At 40.8% G+C, this 18,852-nt stretch overlaps 1 protein-coding gene across 7 annotated transcripts in view; it reads left to right on the top strand.

Moving 5' to 3' along the window:
* The window catches only part of pde4d (phosphodiesterase 4D, cAMP-specific), a 221,777-nt gene that overhangs the window by 183,193 nt on the left and 19,732 nt on the right, over window positions 1-18,852 (top strand). For 4 of the 7 annotated variants that reach the window (XM_086314649.1, XM_086314648.1, XM_086314650.1 and 1 more), the window contains 4 exons: window positions 14,005-14,196; window positions 16,860-16,896; window positions 16,980-17,056; window positions 18,763-18,812. In XM_086314649.1, the coding sequence (XP_086170775.1) occupies window positions 14,005-14,196; window positions 16,860-16,896; window positions 16,980-17,056; window positions 18,763-18,812 (356 nt within the window). Of the gene's footprint in view, window positions 1-2,564; window positions 2,644-2,708; window positions 3,176-12,125; window positions 12,272-14,004; window positions 14,197-16,859; window positions 16,897-16,979; window positions 17,057-18,762; window positions 18,813-18,852 lie in introns of those variants that run through there. The other 3 variants (XM_086314654.1, XM_086314652.1, XM_086314653.1) reach the window with 3 other exon arrangements.

Genomic DNA, 18,852 nt, shown 5'->3' with positions numbered 1-18,852 from the left:
GACAGGTCCCTTCACTAACTAGACCTGAGCGTAAGCCAATCATCGGAGCACTCTGTCCATTAAGGCTCACACAGAACTGTTAAGACCTTGTTAGGTCAATTTTCCAACTGCATTTCTCTGACAAACATGTACCCCTGAAACTAAGTGTGCTCATCAGCCTGTGCGTGCGTGTCTGTGTGTGTGTGTGTGTGTGTGTGTGTCTGTGTGTGTGTGTGTGCCTCTGTAGCATTTAAATATGAAGCAACAGTAATGGCTGGTGGCGACTGTAAACATATAGATATGGATGGAGCCCTGTCAATACTGTGACCTGCCATCTGTGCTTCACTCCCTTAGTTAAGTGCTATTTATATCAGCGTTGGCTCGGGCACCATATACTGAACATCGTCCACGAGAGAGGCTCTTTAAAAAAAAAGAGAGGGCGAGAGAAGAAGAAATCAATAATGCTGTCAATTAATGAGGTTGCTTCATCCATGTTACTGGTTTCATAAGAGGAATATACACATTTCAACACTAGGTGGCAGTAGTGTTTCTCTGAGTTGCACTGAATTGCAGAGTCTGCTATGCAGTTGTTTTAAAGCCAGTAATTTAATGTGCTTATTAGAGAGTAGTTAAAGTATATACAGTATATTCTGAAAATGTACGTATACATGTTATAGTAATTGGTTATGCATGTGTTATACATAGCTTACTATAAACAATATATAACTAAACATAACAAGGCATAAAACAAGTGCTAATAGCAAATAAAATGTAAAAATCCCCCCAAGAGTACAGCAAGTAAGACCCTCACTTCACACATGTGTAAACCACCCACCCCCTCCTCAAACGATCACACCCAACTCTCTTCTTAAGCAGGATAATTTTGTTCTTGATCTTTGTGTCTTGCACCTCTGTGCCCCGGGGATAACGGCTTAGTATAGACTAAATACTCACTATGTGTAAATGTGTGTTTGTGTGAATAGATGCGTTTGCTTGTGGGTTACATTTTTATTCACAAGATACAGTAGGGAGGGGAGCCGTATATTGGTTATGCTCAGAGGGATTTGGGACTCGTGCGGTTTTAACGTAGAAGAGAAGCTGCCAGTTTTCTGAGGAATGTCTTTTGTTGTTCTTTCTCTGACCACATGGAATGTGCAGACCGTGGTAATAGGATTAGTTTCACCACTTTGGCCATGTTATAAAGTACATCATTCTGCCATGCTACACTGATGTGCCTATTACAATTACTTTGAATCACATGACTGCATTTTTTAACTGTATAAAAAACTACCAACCCATCTAAGGCACTGCTTATAGAGGCAGAGGCACTGAGATATCCATCAGGGTGAAAGCTCTCAAAGTGTTCATTTTTGGTCTCCCATGAAATCTTAAGTGGATAGTATGTAAACCTAAACACAGGGCCTCAGCATGAGATTTAAGACAAGCAGGCTAGTGCTTTGTAACTGTGCACATATACGTTTTTAGTGGGGATTAATTTGTTACATGTATACATGTACGGTTAGTGGACCATGTCAATACTGTGACACTTTCACTTTCCTCAGGTCCTCATGGTTCTTCCTTCCTGTGCATTGGAAGCAGATCCTTTTATATAAACTCTGTCTTGTATTGAATTGTATATGTAAATCCTTTTTCTGATGCTTTTTATCTCTTGCTCTATTTCCACTTTTTCACAAAAGACGAGGATAACTCAACTGATGTCACTCGCACTGTGGGTGACAAAGAAAATCTTCTCGGCGCTTTCAAAATAAAAGTGCTCAAATAATGTTTATTGTTATATGGATTGTTTTTTTCCCTGTTTTTGCACTTGGTTGGAGATTTTTATTTCTTAGGGCACAATTGTTGTTTTTTTCCTTTGATCCCATATTTAAAGCATTTTTTAAGCAAATAAGCAAGCTGTGATTAAATATTTTTTAATCAGACTCTCAATAAATGCACCATACTTGCATCTGAATATTCCCTGTGTTGTCTGCTTGGAAGGTGCCATATTTCTTTTGGGATCACATGCTGCAGATGCTGAATGACTGGTGTGACAGACAGCTGTCTGTTTGGGCCTGGTAGAGCCAGTTGAGCTTCTTATATATGTATCTTGAGTGTGAGTGCTGAAATGAGATCACTTAATGTTAAAATATTTAAGATAATAGTGGAAAGAAATGTATTTTCCTGAATACAACAAGGCAGTCAGACTTTATCTTGTTGCCATTTTTAGAAGTTTAGAGGTGAATAAGTTCATTTTTATATATATATACCCAAATTTCCCCTTGTGGAACAGTTAAAGGATTATTCTATTCTATTCATATCTTAGCAGTTTATTCCCTCAGTGTTTACTCTCAATTTGAGTGATGAGTCTTCACAGAAGACACCTGTGTAGTGTGGTTGTACCTTTCTGTATCAGACTGTCTTGACCAGTGGCATTCATAGCTGCTGGTTTCAGGTTACTGTGATAGCAGAGTGATTGACACTTGAGACTATTGTTTGAATTGCCTGGGGATACAAGCCCCGCCCTTTAAAGAATTACTACTACCAAAACAACTCCTCCCACCCAGGACATAGCCCATAGCTGCTGCTCAGGGAAGAAGACAGAGTGGGGAGTCATGTAACTCTTTGACAGGGACACATATAAAAGACAGAGCAAGGGAGACAGAGGTAAGGGGCGGGAGGGGGGGAGGAACAGGAGATCTTATTTCAATCAGTCGGGGAGGGGGGAAAGAGTGAAAAAGAGTAACAGAGCAAGTGCATGGCTGGATTAGGAAAGTGGAAGACCACATGCTGATCTGGCAAGAAAGATAAGAGCAATTGAGTGAGAGGGAGAGGAAGAGCAGGGTAACAAGCCGCCTACTTTCAAATGATCTGAGCTTGACGAGGAGCAGCAGCGTGGTATTGTGCTGGGACGGAGGTTTTGCTGTTGAACAGCTCGGCAGACCTAACCACTCTACCGGACTGTGGGAAGTGAGCTCTCTCTGGATCTCTTCAGACCAGAGAGGACTTTAGGAGCACAGCGGAGGCTGGCCAGTGGGCTCCAGGTGGCCCAGAGGGCGGGTGTGTGTTTAGTTCTATGTGCACGTGGACTGCGCATATGTTTTGTGTTTGAATGTGGAAAGAAGAGCGAGACCATGAGTATCATTCTTAAGCCACGGTCACGCTCCACCAGCTCATTGAAGAACACAGAGGGAATATGGTAAATAGACCAGAAACTTTTTCCCTTTTGGCTGCGTTTCCATGTTAATCCTGCTGCATGTGTTTGTGTGTTTTTTGTGGTTTGTGTGTGTAGGTGTGTGTATTGCTCTATTGTTCTCCATCTGCCTGTTTGTTTCTGTCGCAAATATTTTTTGCTCTTCCTTGCTGGCACAGTCAAAAATCCTTCCTTTCATTGTTTTTGTCAGTGATGCTTTACTGTGTGGTGTGTAGCATCATTCTTCTCCAATCAAAACTTCTCCCACATGCCAGTTATGTGTTTCAGGGACTGTTTTCTGTGGCTTCCTCTGAGATCATGAACCTTACTATTTGTTAGACTGCATCAGACTACTTCATTGACATGAGTCTGGCTCGAAGTGATCCCAGAGTCTTACCCTGAGTATGCTCTTCCCAACTCTCATCTATTCAGCCGAGGAGATTATTTAAAACACAAGACAGCAAAGGCATCATTCATCAAGGAGCGTGTCATGTTGCACCATGCGCTCTCGTGTATGCACATGGCTCCCATTAAATTCAGGATGCAGAATGCAGTGCCAGAAGCGCAACTTGTCCTGGCGTCCCCGGCTTGTCTCCTTCCCCCTCCTGCCTGAGCTTGTCCTTGCCTGTTAGCATTCATGTCTGTATAAGAAACTGCCCTGTGGCTTGAGCTTTGGCAGTTAAAATTCACTTTTTTCACATGGATAATGGATCAGAACAACCTTAGGCAAGTGTATAATGTGCTGAAGTGTCAGAGGTGATGGCAGTGCTTGTGTGGCCCAGCAGCACGTGTTTTAAACCTGACCGACCTTGCGTCAGTCTTCTCACACTGGTATATTTTAAACAGCTCTACAACCTCCCCAACAGAAAAACAAGGCTCAAATGAAGTGAAGACATGCAGCAGTAATTAGGTCTTCCACTGCACTAGTTTCTCCAAATAGTCCTCTTAACAGTCATTACTGTACCTGATACGGTTTGAGAGGGTGTAAAACTCACAGTGTGGCCGTGCATAAAACTGACACTGGTGCTAGTGGTGACTGCAGCATGTAGCTTTCTCTCAATAAAGCCGAGAATCTGGCAGTGCTAGGTTTGTATGAGCCATCTTTTTGAACAACTACCAAAAGCAGCACTCAGCTGGACGAAGCATGCCGCCTCCTCAGTCTGTCCTGCCCTCCTCTCTTCTGTTATTTACTGTTATATGAAGGGTTCTTTCACTAATTCACAGCACTGCTTCTCTTTCATGGTTCTTATTGCTACACTTAGAAGGCAAACATAGATTTGTGACTAATAATGGCGCTTTAAATATCTGAATCGTTAGCGTTATTTCAAGTTATGGGTGACTGTAGGCTTTTTTGTAGCTATATGGTTATGGCGACAGAGCGTGTGTCTGTATGCTCAATTGAATGCTCATGTGATTGCGTGTTTGAGTCTGTATAACACTGTTCCGCGGCCTGGATGTGCGATCTGTCCCCTGACCTGAACAAACTCAAACAGACCCCTCTCCACCCAACCTTGCAAATGTAGGCTTGTGTACATGAACTTTTGGTATCCATCAGAGTGTTAGCTCAGTAAACATGGCTTGAGTTTTGGAGGTGATGGATAAGGAAATGGGAAGGATCGGATGTTTGTGATATCTGGTTAACTTCATACCTGAAGAAGCGCTTTTTCCCCTTTTCCACCCACTTTGTAATCATCAGTAATATCTGGTGTGATCAGATAAAGAATGAAAGAGCAGGAAATGTGTGATTTTAAACTTGAGCGTTTGCATCTGGCTTTTGTCAGTCCCCGTTGAGCATTTCAGGCAGGCAGTAAATGCCAAAGGTTACGTGTCTGGCCTGTCATAGGGCCTGAAAATGTGCAAGTTATCAAACATTTTTCCCAGGTTTGACCTTTAGCAAGCCAGTCCTAAGATGATGCATTAGACTGAAAATAGGTCTATATTTAAGTGGAGCTCAATGTATGTAGGAGCAGAGCTGTGTTGCTTTGCTTTGAAATATGTGAACCGAGATGACGCAGCATTGCCATGGTGACCTCCGTCTTTGTCAGTCTTTCATGATTGACTGACTTTTCTGAATGGTGCAGAGAGTGTGCGCTAAGGTAGTGTCACAGCTTACAGTGAAGGATTGGCATTATTGTATTTGACAGGGTAAGAAAAACCAGATGGAAGAAGTGGGAAAACAAGAGACTGCAAGAAGCTGGGAATTAAATTCAAACAAACATAAAGCTTTACTGAAAACAAGGACATTACAATTTGCTTTCTTCTATGTTAGAGTTACACTTAAATAAACTCCTATATAAAATGTTACCATCACTAAAATTCACTAGTCAGTGACACAGTGAATTTCAGTGATGATTTTAAACGCCAAAGACAGATTTTTGATGCATTTGCCAACGGATGAGTGCTAATTTCATGTAATGTGTGTGCATTTGCAAAGCTGCTTGTGCCAATGAATGTGTGACGATGAAGGGCTGTGCATGAGTACGGGGCAGATAGATGACGAGTGTCTTGGTTATCAGCGAGTAGTCTGCCACTTATCAGCCTGACCTAATGCATTTAGGGTATTGGCCTCCTCATAGTCTGTTTTTTCAGTTACTCATGTTGTTGTTGTTGTTGTTGTTGTTGTTGTTGTTGTTGTTGTTAATTTAATCTGAAAGCAGCCTTTTCTGTCATTTTTAATAAAATATGACAGGGAAAGTGCTGAGCATTACCATGGTACAGTATTTTGGCCAGGTCTCTTAGTATAAAAGCGGAACAGCAGACATGAGGGAGCCATTCTCCCATTATTAGGTTCACCATTGTGCTTATAAGCCTGTGCAGAGAAGAAGGTTGAGCCCCAGATGCTCGCACAGCTAAATTTCTTTCCTTTAGAGTCAGAGTCGTTTCACTGAATTTCCTTTTTCTAGACTCATCACAACTTAATCTTAGAGGTATCATAACACCGTGACACAATAAATGAGTGCTCACCGGTCAGAAATGTGCTACTGTGAGGAGTATGTTCTTTAAAAATGTTAGCGAGTTGCTACAGCAACAGTAGCTAGTTATAAGCTAACATTATACCAGCTAACATTAGGTTCAAGTGTCCAAAAAAAATCACACTTTCCTTCTGATAAAGAATTTAATTATATTCTCACATCATGTTTCTTTGCTAATTACCCAAGACTGAAAACTTCTATGTTCATATGTTGATTTTTATGCTTGAACACTTTGACGGTGTCATCTTTGCCTCAAGATGGGACTTCACTAATAAGCGGGTGACGTGTCTGTGGTTACGTCCAACTTTTGTAGACAGTTTTTAAATATTATTTTATGATAGTTAGTTTCAGTTTACTAAAACATACAATATCAGTACTAGAGCTGGGCGATATGAGATTTTTTCATATCACGATATGTTTTTTTCATTTCAGGCGATAACGATATCTATCACGATATAAGCCAAATAACTATATTTGTAAGATTTAAATGTGCTGTTGCTCACAAGTAAAATGTGAAATAATCAGCAGCTTGTTTTTATTTAAATATTTATTTCCCATAATAAGTTCAACAGGGTAGATGTACTTAAGGAACATGAGACTTTTTCAGATAAATAAAGGCAAATATTGCAAACTACACAAAAGGCAGCCGCTAAAGCGTTTAAGTTTCAAAATAGAACAAACGAAACAGACTAAATTGTCAATTCCACTTAGAAACAAAATATTAATTCTAAAAATAAATCTTAGTTTGTGTTACAGAAGAACAGACAAAACTGACTAACTTTTGTCAATATCAAATAAACTGAGAACTAAAAGGAAATTCTCAATCTCTCCTTGTTGTATAGCTTAGCTTTTCAAACAGTTTTAACAGTTACTTTAGTCTTACAAAAGCCGAATGACGAATTAGCGCTTCCAGTCAGAGACTGAGGCTACGTCCACACGTACACGGGTATTTTTGAAAACGGAGATTTTCCGTTTCCGTTTTAAAAAATAATCCCGTCCACACATAAAGGCAGAAATGAAGGAAAACGCTGCTATGAACATGCCAAAGCAGCAGGTGGCGCTAGATTCCTAACCGTGCAGAAATGTTGGCCAATCAGAAGTCTAGAAGCCTCGGTGGGAAAAAGTAAACAAAGCTGGGGCATAGAAGCAGAACCGAGTCGTATGTGTGGAGGGACAGTAACTGTGTGTATATGTAAGCATTTAAACACTGCAGAGAGTAGAATTAACAGTAACAGTATTGTAGAAATTCATTTCACCGAAACAATAACGCGGCGCACAGTGTGACGCATGCACCAGTTTATTGTATTTCCAGACTTGCTTTCGGTACAATTTACAGTGCACGCTACTCTGTTTTTTGTCAGACTTGAAATAGCCGAAATACCTTCACACTACGGAACTTCTATGGCTCTTCCGTTCGACAATCTCTCCGGCATTGGAACCATCATCTGTTTTCTCTTCGGTCACGCTCGGTTGATTTTTCTAGTCGACACACTCATTTCCTCCATTACGCGCTGGCTCCATTACCCGCTGGCTGCTTCCCAAACAAACACACGTGCGGCTTGGCACTTGTGCTGTACGTAACAAGTCACGCGACGTGACGCTGCGGCTGTGATTGGTTCGGCTCTGCGCTACTTAATTTAGATTGGCTGACCTTTTTTTTTTTTTTTAAGAGGACGAGAGCGGCGAGGTCTATCGCGATAGCTTAATTTCTCTATCGAGTAAAAGTTATATCGCGATACATATCATTATCGTTCTATCGCCCAGCTCTAACAGTACCAAAACAGCTCTTTTTGTACTTCAGAATGAAGAATTTAAACATAATTTTAAAACCTCAAAAAAATTGTTGCTTTTATTTTAAGTATGCAAAATAGTCAAGTCACTCTGTACTGTACCGTACTGTATTTGCATTACATCCAGTGTTACCTTTAACAACTATTCAAAAAGTTTGCATTCATAGAAACTAAAATCAAGCCAGGTGCACATGTACTACCCAACAACATGGTCGTTTCCGAGACAGGTTCTAAACTATCATAATTTTAGTTTCAGACACATGAAAAAAAAAAAAAGAAAAGTTTCAGACATATGCTACTTTTTTTTATCAGAGCACATTGTGTTTAGCCTGTGTGCTTTTCAGTGGTGAAAAATCACAAAATAAATCACGTACATTTAGGACTGATGATACCATCAAGCAGAGGTGTTGGCTCTGCAGTATCTCCAGCAAACAAACATAGCTTTTCTGTTATTCAACATATGCCTGCAACAAATGTGTCATCCGTGCCCACTCTTCCATCTGTGGATGTTACAGTACTGTGGGTTTTTTTTCTTCTTATCTTAAGTCATGGGTGGTTGTTTTGCATTTAGAGCAGGGCCAGGTTTACCACACACTTCAGGATCATGTACCTCACGCCTACAAACATGCACGGGATCACAATCCTCTTAAATACATACACATTTGAATGCTTATACATGCGCAGTTCTTTCCTTGTCCAACTCTGCTGCCTGCTCCCCTCTGTGCCCTCGGCTTTCTAAAATAAATCCAGTGTCATCTTTCCTCTGTCTGCTTCAACGCGTCTCTGTTCTGATTCGCACAACTGCACACTTTCCACATTTAAATATGCATCAATTTGATTATTTATATATATTTTTTAAAAATGATCCCTTTCACTTTTTTTCAGTTGATGAGATCTTTTTAGACACTGTGCATAAACTCAAAGGAAAACATTGTGTCTCCATTACGTATTGTGTCTGGTACTGGTGCAGATTTTCTTGTCCACCAACTCTGAATGACTGTTGGAAAAACAGAGCCTCACTATCTGCAACTCGGCTTATTATTTGTCAAAGACACTTGTGCACTGACCTCTTTCTCCAGTGCATCTCCCCGTAGCTCTATCACGTCATCTCCCGTGGTGTTTGTAATTGCTCAAGTGACCCAGGGCTAAAAATGAATGAGTCAGTGATCTATGCCATTTAGAGTGTGTGCTGGAGACGGACGGACAGAATGGGAGAACTGACGGAGACAAAAATGATGTAGAGCCAGACACAAAAAGAGAGGCGATAAAAGAGCTGTGCAGTGTCCTTAGGCATGTATGTGACCCAGCCACGTCCTGCAGTAGAAAGTCACAGCAGCCACTATTCATCTATCTCAGTGCGCTTAAAGTTTCTTATTTTTAAATGGACCACTGCTTTGCTACAGTAAATTTGAAAGGTTTTTGGCAACAGTCCACCCTCCCTTTTTCCCCCCATGCAACCCAAACTCAAACATGAAACTCCACTCCTGTGAGAAACTTTGCTCCAAATATTCATGTATGCTCTTGTAGCTGCGCACTGTGGATGCCACGCACTCTATAAGGTACTTTTATGTTAGCATGTGTGTCCTCTTCTCTTTTTTTTCTCTTTTTTTTTCAGTGAATCATCTTCTCACACAGGCCTGATTTTGAGCTTTACGTGTAATAGAGAGACATATATTTATATAAATTAATAGGTTGGAAAAGTGCATTTAATGAAGTTTTTGTTATAAACTTGTGTATAACTATAGCTATTTGGCATTTTAACCCAAATTGACAAACCTATTCCAAGGAAGCTTTCTGACCATGTGCAAAAAAGGAAAGGCCAGTGTAAAACTAGCCTGGACTCTTATTATCTATTCGTCTGTCCCTTATTTTGTCCAAGACAAAATAGTGAGGCAACCTTAAACCTTTCAATGTGGAATAAGACAAGTGTTATCCTTATGATGTTCAGCAGATGGGATGTCTGGAACTCTATTAAAGAGCTTTCTGTCATCAATCTAGTGCTTGCAGATCAAATGTTTATTTCCTTGCCTATTATATATATCTCAGTTCTGGATCACTCCTTTTTGGGTAAACAGAGGATTTCCATTCTCTTAAGCCCTGAGGTAACACAGGGGTTTCCCCCCCTGTTTTTTTTAACAGTAATTCTCATGTATTTACTCATGTGTTGTTGTTGATTGTCACAACATAGTCATAGGGGTGTTGACGTTATTCTGTTCTTCTGTTTTCTGCTTGCTGAACGCAGGAAAAAAGCTATATATTCCCACTATGATGTCATTGCCCGTTCAATACCCCACTAATTCAAGCACATAGATCCATTGTGTCATTCCTGAAGAGGGTGTGTCAGTGGAATGACACTGTACACATACCCTCGCATGCTGGGAGAGGGGTTACGTGTCTCTGGTTTTAGGCGCAAATGGGAGTAGACGGTGATGTCAAAGTAGGTGCAATAATGAATCGGTCGTTACGCATATGCTGAGTATTCTCTTTCAACACTTTCACGGTGTCATCTTTGTCCTGTTTGCACACATGAGCCGCACACCCATTAACACTTCACTACAGAGCAGCTGGAGAACGGACCGACTTGTGCAAGGAATGCCAACTTATCAGTCACTTGTGTGAGTATGTGTTTTCACAACTGCAGTGAGGAAAACAGATGGATTACCTGACGTGATAAAAAAAGTGTGTGGAAAAGGGGGTTGTGTGTGTGAGTGAAGATAAAACTGGTTTAGAGTGACACACTTCTAGAAGAGAAGTACTTTGGGAAGGAGATGGGGTGATATGCAAGGCAAGAGCTGCTATAAGAGTTTGAGTAGGCATGTGTTTGTGTGTGTGAGAGAGAAAGATGGATATAGTCATGTACCATGACTGCAAACTACTTTGCAAGGTGACAAGGGCAATACCGTTGCCTTTTCTTGCATAAGGCAGATAGCCAAGCTATCAAATTCCACAATCAAAGCTTGCACTTGTTTATCTTTCTGCCACTCCATGAGATTACAGCGGTGACATTTAACCATTTAATTACTGTAGAAAATATGCCCAGCATGTCCTGTGTATTACCTTGGGTATCTGACCATTTAGATGCGCAGATTACAAAGTAACTGCACTACAAACGTAATCTGCTTTATTGTATTCCTATTTCTATACCATGTATGAAATTCATACATTGGGCATCAAATGGATATCAGTGACACTTGGATTATAACATGTAACAGAGAGAGTGAGTGGGAGAGAGAGACAGCCCATCCATAATGAATGGTCCTAGGAGTGTAAGGCTGATACTTGGACTGTGTCAGCGATATTGCTCTGGGGGAGGAAAATTCAGCATAATGACTTGTTCTTCCTCACAAAGTCCCTTGTGTTCACAAACAAAAACCCAGATTTTGTCATTATAAAGTCATTAGATGTAGCTCTTGGGTCAGTGAGTTGTCTTTTGCTTAGCCCCCTTTTTTTTGTAACCATCAACCCGGCGGCGGGCCTATTTTATAAGCAGTCTTCAAACGACTGTAACACCTTTACCATTTGTGCAAGAGACAAAATGCAAACGGTTTCGGAAAGAAGAGAAAACGAGCTTTGTGAAGATATTTGGTGTATCACGGTAGCCCAAAGCACTCACAAGGCACTGCTGTCTAAACACAGTAAAAAAATCAGCGCTTCCTAGATTTTACTATGTGTTTCAGGTTACCGTAACTCCTCAACCAATTTGGGCTAGAGAGAACATTAAAATGGTTCCTGAAAGATGAGAATTATGACTCTATGATACTTATGAAGGGTTAAGTTGGGAAATAAACTGCAGAAATCATACAAGATCAATAATTTGTCGTTTTGTAGTGAGAAGGAATGTTTCAGTAATGTTTTAGGGACATGCTTTCTATACTATGCAAGCATGTATTTGTGCACGCTCGAAGTGCTCGCTCTGTTCTTGGCTTCCTGTGCTCTTCCACATGGAAGATGATCGAGTACTGGACACCACTGACAGGTTAAATCTGTGTTAGTTTTATTTCAGAGGATGCTGATAATCAAGAAGATAACAATTATAATGATAGAGATGTCATTCTTATGTGCATTGAGCAGCTTCCTGAGGGGAATCCCCCCTGACCTTTGCATTTACACCAGACAAGATTATGGGACTGCTTAGTAGCTGTAGCAATAAGGCAGATATCCCTGATGATTAGCGTTAGTCATCACCTGGGTGAACAATCACCTAGGAGACTAAGAAGCTCACCATGACGTCCCAGCCGGAAATGGTGTCACTGGTTAAGAAATACCTCTCAGCTATGAGTCAGTGGCGTTATTGGAGCAGGGGTATTCCCAGTGGCTCTCTGTGCAGTCTTTAAACAAAGGTTAATGTCTGTAGTTGTATGTTTGATGGCTCTGTATCGTGCAACATTTGTCGTTTACTGTTAATGATGTGCTAATTAGCCTGCCACCAATCATAATCAGCTACATAATAAATGGATGGCTCATTATAATTGTAATAGATGAAACTCGTGAGTAATTTAATATCAGCCAACAGTCCACAAGTAGCGTGGACCCGTGGGGCTGACATACCTATGGAGTAGACGTGCGTTATGCTTTTTCAAAGCTCATCACCTTGGGTAATGGGGGGAGCGTGTTATCCCTAGAGCTGCTGAAGTCAAATGCAACAGCACGTAAGGGAGAAAAACTGAGGGATTGTGTGACTGTGTGTTGAACTATTTCTTTAAGAGCACATTTTGTGTTGGTGGACAGGGCACATGTAAGAATATAAGATGAATAACAGCATTATGTAAGAATATGCTAATTAGCCATATGCTCATTTTGCTCATGCTAGTTAGCCAAGTGGAGCTAGTAATGACTTGTTAAGGCAAGCTAGTCTCTACAAAGCTAATGTGTAAGGCTCATTCAGATAAAGAGAACAAAAAATGCGTCAGAATTACGCAGTTTATTTTATGTTGATGATCCAATCTTAAATTAATTAAGTGACTGTGATTGGGGTGATAAGATACTTTTATCTCTCCCTTAAACTCGTTGTGAATCATAGACTATAGAAAACAACATGGACATTTTTTGTCTGTCACCAGCTTAGATTTTAAAGTGTGATGTGGATCTGATTGTGAAGAGAACATGTGAGTAACAAAGTAGGCCAGCTCTAATAGGTATGTTGGATTACTACCCTCATGGGCACTAGCAGGTACCATAATATACAAAATGATTATCTTATTCCATTTAATAAGTTTTTACCGTGGTAATTATCCAAGGGGAACATACATTTGTTTTCACATTGACCTTTCTACAGCTGGATTTCTTTTTTTGAGCCACATTATTTGCTTCCCGCTGGCAAATAAACAGAATGCAGGTTGTATGCTTTGCTTTTCAGACCTGGAAGCTAAGCCCTACAAAGACATTTTTAAAAAGAAAAATAAGTCCAGCATGTTATGCACATTAGATTGGGCAGATTAAGAAAAAACTGCACATCAAAATTCTTCTGTTTTATTTTATTCCTATGCCATGTATGCAATTCCTACACTGGACATCACGTGGATATCAGTGACACTTGGATTATAACATATAACAGAGAGAGTGAGTGGGAAAGAGACAGCCCATGCATAATGAATGGTCCCAGGAGTGTAAGGCTGATACTTGGGCTGTGTCAGCGATATTGCTCTGGGGGAGAAAAACTCAGCGTAATGGCTTAGTCTTGCTCACAAAGTCCCCCAACCAGAAATCAAAAAAAATTATTATAAAGGCCTTCTTTTCTGTACGGTCTATGCTAATAATTAAAACCATGTCTGGTATGAACCTAACTATGGATTTGGAGATTTACCAAACCAACCAGTGGACATGAGAACCTGGTGCTGCAATGAAAAGTCATCAGCATCGCTAACATGTGACTAATGTGTACATAAATCCTGTGTTTTCCGGAAGCATAGATAATTGGGTTTTATTCTGGAAATTTCCCTTCCTTTTTTTCACCATTGAACTTCAGAAATTTTGCTTGAATCTGTCAGTGGTAGAAATCTCACTTTGCAAGATCAAATAACTTTTTTCACATACTGATTCTGATATTTGTTCTTTTCTCTTTATCTAATTACAGTTTCGATGTGGACAATGGCACATCATCAGGTCGAAGCCCCCTGGACCCAATGGCCAGCCCGGGCTCAGGCCTCATCCTGCAGGCCAATTTTGTCCACAGTCAACGGAGAGAGTCATTCCTCTACCGCTCTGACAGCGACTATGACCTCTCACCCAAGTCCATGTCGCGAAACTCCTCCATTGCCAGTGACATGTGAGTAAATGGTATCTTCTGCTTCCATCCCAACTTTCATAAAATTAACAATAATCCTGTTGAATCCTGATAAATGTCTTCTTCTTCAGCTTGAACTTGAGACCGGTAGAGTTTGGGATTAGTGAGATAACTTTAGTTTTAAATCTGGGTTTGCAAAGTTATGCTGGTTTACTTCTAAAAGAGTTATATAAAGATGATAATTCAATCATAACTGGCATCAGAGCACATTAGGTTGGGTATAACAGATCACAGAAAACCATGACCAGCTGACCAACCCATTCTCTAAAAAAATAGCAGCACAATTTTTAGAAGATCCTGTGTTGCTCAATGCAGGGATAGTGTGAGTGTCTCCAGTTTTGAGAGGAATTTGGATTCTCGGTCATGGTTCCAGCTGAAGGAATAAGGATAAACATGTCCTACACACCTTTTGAATGCATATAAGAAACACTTTTTATAGCGTACACAGATGTAGTTGCAGAAATATCTTCCTTTGCTTTAATGACAGGACAGAGTGTGCAGTCTTTCCTTTCTGGCTTTGCTTGCAGTATCTGTATTGCTTTGAGCCTGTATTATGTTCTTTTAATTCGTCGTACTATTCCTAGATTAAAGTTTATTCTTCATATGAAAAAATGTGCAGCTGTCCGTGTCTGCGATTATTCATCTGGCGACAGCACCAAGCTTTTTACGTGAACTTGCACACAGCTAAGCCCAAAAAATGTGGATTGACTTACTGTGTTTATAAGCAGTGTCAGGGTCACTGTGACTGCTTAGCATTGTTGTGGCTGTTAGGCTTAGTGGAGCCATGTAACAGAAAGATGTCCCAGGTATTTTCAACTCGCCCTGTAATACAGTCCCCAGGTCTCAAAGCTTCCATCCTTTGGGCCTTATGGAACGTGTGCATGGCCTGCAGATGATTCTGGTGTCATATCTATTCTTGGCCACATTCAGCAGCACAGAAAGGGCACGGTGTAACAAACCATTCACAAGCATCCGTTTATAGGTTTGTTTTCTCAGAGTTACTGGTTTGTGTCTCCTAAAGATAATGGGAAGGATTTGTGCTCTGAAATGTTCACTTTTATGTCTTTGTTTTATCATTTATCTTTTATAATCGTGATTTTACATTATCTTACAGCTGTAGCAAAGAACTCAGACTTCCCAGTAACACACAAATCAGCTGGTATCTCCAGGGTCAGAGTATATATATTGATAGCTCTTTCGTGTTTCCCACACAATGGTGCCTATCCAGTTACATGTACTGTACACTTTGTGCTACAGGAAATAAAAATATTGACAAAAAGAGCACTTGGATCTGCCCGAAGGAAAGACAAATAGACAAAAGGATGAATAATAAGGAGTTGCAGTAACCTTAGACCTTGTTCTTGCTGCTGCTTTTTGCTCTGTGGTATTACACTAGTTACCATGTTTTAAAAAAACCTGCATGTTTCTCTCTTTTACATCTTACAGGATGAAATTTGGAAGTACAATAAGAAAGCTTTATGAAATACTTAATAGCATAGCTTTATAAACATAAATCCAGGTCAAGTCAATGGAAGGAAATTGTTTTCAGCGACCTCTAAAGTTCAGAACTCTCCAGAAATTATAGGAAAACTCAAAATTCCATCCATCCATTATCTTCCGCTTATCCTCATTACAGTCACAGGGGCTGGAGCCTATCCCAGCTTCTCTCGAAATAGAGGTAGGACAGGATGTATCCCCCCCCCCCGTCGCGCCCCTGCCTGTTACATTTAAAAAACAGAAGTCGACCCAAAGTGCTTTTATTTAGTGGAATTTGCAAATTGATGACATTTGCTTTATAAATCGAAATAGACTGCTTTCCCATAAGCTGCCTTTTTAGGTTAAAACTACTGGTATCAGTATTGGTAGTGCCATTACTGGCCTTGTATTTGCTGTCAGATCGATACCAAAATTTGCAGTATTTACTGCACTGGTGCTGCCAGGTGTTCGCAGAGCAGAGCCGTGGGGTTGTTCAGCAGTGCAGTAAAGCAAAGAGGCTCTGTGACACTAATCATCACCTGAAGCTGTTTATGGTGTTCACATAACTTGGAGGTCAGCAGGTACTGACTCAAAGTTTACTGATTAAATTTATTTTACCTTGGTTGACTGAGAAAGGCTTTTCTCTCCCTTAACAGTGTTCACTGAGGTGTCCTTAAGCAAGGCTCATAAACCCCAGCTCCAGGAGCAGCGTGTCTAGCGACAATAAAAAAAAATGGGGGCAATCAGTGAAGACAAGACAGAAATGTGCTTAGCTAACTTTTACCTGGGTAAATAAAAGTCAGTAAAAACATGAAAGAAGAACTTAATGATCCCTATAGGTGTAGATAGGGGCAAAGAAATGGAAAGAAGAGGTGCAAAAACAGCTTCCATGTTTTACATTATCCAGTACCATGAGAATAGGTTTGGTAGTTACTGCAAATGTCATTGAGCTACCTTACGTGTACAGTTACACAACAATAAAGCCCCTCAGTTCTCTCACTGAAGCCTAATACTGCCTTTAAACTATTGAACATTGTGAAGTATATGGCCTCCTCTGATTTGTGAACATAGGGACAAAGGCATGGAAATGAATCACCCTGCTGCTGCTGAATCATTATCATTATACTGTGAGTCTGCGTCTAACATAAAACTCTCTCTGTTTCTTCCAGTCATGGTGATGACATGATTGTAACACCCTTTGCACAGGTGAGCGGTTGCACCAGTTTTGATGTCTTGACGCCTTACATACTGCCATAATGTGACGTTCAATTCTGTCATGTCCCCCTCAGGTTCTTGCAAGCTTGAGAACTGTACGAAACAACTTTGGTGCATTAACTAACCTACAACAAGACAGAACATCCAATAAGTAAGTTTGGAAGGCTGTAAAGCTTTACTGAAACAAAACCTTGCTGTAGTGAGAGGACTCTAATAATCAGTGTGACCAGCTTATGATATCTGATCACAGTCACCTTATGGCTGAGTTGTTCTACTCTGCATGTGGCAGTAATTTGTCATTCACATCCAGTGGCGGTCCTAGCCTGTTTGGCGCCCTGGGCGAACTCTCCCTCTGGCGCCCCCCCCCCCCCCCCCCCCCCACACACACACACACACACATAAAACATATTAAGGATTGTACATTAACAAAAAACTGTTGTCGGAACCATACTGAATTTCACCAGAGAAACACACACACACACATATGAAAAGAGAGAGAGTATGCATAGTATGCAAACGGCTACCAAACAGCCATCATAATTCATCATACAATGAGAACAGGACCAATCAACAACTGACAATGACTAATTAATATTAAAATCTGTAACATACTGTATTGTTTGGAGTTTAGTCTGTTACTGTAACCCACATAATTTCCTTAATTTAATAAAGTATTCTGATTCTGATGGTTTCAGGATGACCTGCCATTATCCAATGACACATCTGCTTACCTGCATCTTTTGCTCGTTTCTCCTCCTCTTCTTTTCTCTTTTTTCTAAACTGAGCACCTGATGGCTTTGAACTTTTCTTGTCCATCTTCCATTGGTTTTAATTTTGCACTCCAATATGAACACAAATCCCCCAACTCGAGGATCGCCACGACATAACCTAATAGACCTACACCTTAATTCACAGACTCGCTTTGTCTAGGGTTTATTTCTGGGATTTCGCACAACTCAGGACTCAAAACATCAATACATAATGGGCTTGGATTTACAACACTATGAATGAAATGTGCTTTGTTTCGAAGCAGCCGGCCCCTCCCCTTTCGACGGGTTGTGTGTTTGAGACTTTAAATCATCAAACTGTAAAATAGAAATTTTAAATTGTTACCCCTCTCTTTACCCCTGGTCCTAAAGTGTATGTTTATTTTCTTACTCTTCTTATATTTATTGTTTGTTTACTTGCACTGCTGTAACTGGAGCCTCGTCGTCTCGTCTCTCTATATACTGGACTGTATGTAGCGGAGATGACAGTAAAGTTTACTTTGACTTCAGCAGCAGGCTGTTTGTCTGGTGTTTTTGTTGGTTTGTTTGTTTTTATTTTGTTTTATTTTGCGAGTTGGTTATTAGATGCTGCTTCAGCCAGCCAGAGAATCCCCCGCCGCCCCGTCCTCTCCTCCCTGTGCCGCACGCAGCAGGCGCACCTTGCAAACGGAGGGCACCCTTACACCCAGCAAATGGGCGATAGAAAACCGATCGGTGCCTGTGCCATTCCTAATATGCGCTGGCATGACGTCAGGGCAGCATGAGAACGAGCAATTTAAAAAAAAAAATTTTTTTGCCGATGCCCGTGATGCCGACCCCCACCACGATGCTGCCCCGGGCAACCGCCCGTGTCGCCCGTATCAAGAACCGCTACTGTTCACATCCTTCACCTGCCTGCACTGTCTCCTGTGCTCACACATAGTCGGGCTTTGCTCGCCCTCTGCTGGATATATTCAGTATTACAACAACAGTGTGACTGTTGTAATAGTCACAAAAAACCAGCAAAAGGAGATTACGTTTCTTTACTTACTGTTATTTTTAGAGTTAATAACCGACTGTTTTGTGTGGCTCTTTGTTTCCCCCATGACAGAAGATCACCCATGTGTAACCCACCACCTATCACCAAGACCACCTTCACAGGTACGTAGACAGAAGAACGGCATGACTTGATGATATCTTT

The sequence above is a fragment of the Aulonocara sp. 'chitande type north' Nkhata Bay genome, linkage group LG12 (assembly GCF_057382095.1).
Source record: "Aulonocara sp. 'chitande type north' Nkhata Bay isolate Kocher_YH1m ecotype deep benthic linkage group LG12, A_spYH_male_GT1.1, whole genome shotgun sequence".
Taxonomy (NCBI): Eukaryota; Metazoa; Chordata; class Actinopteri; order Cichliformes; family Cichlidae; genus Aulonocara; species Aulonocara sp. 'chitande type north' Nkhata Bay.
This window is presented reverse-complemented; position numbering and strand designations above follow the sequence as displayed.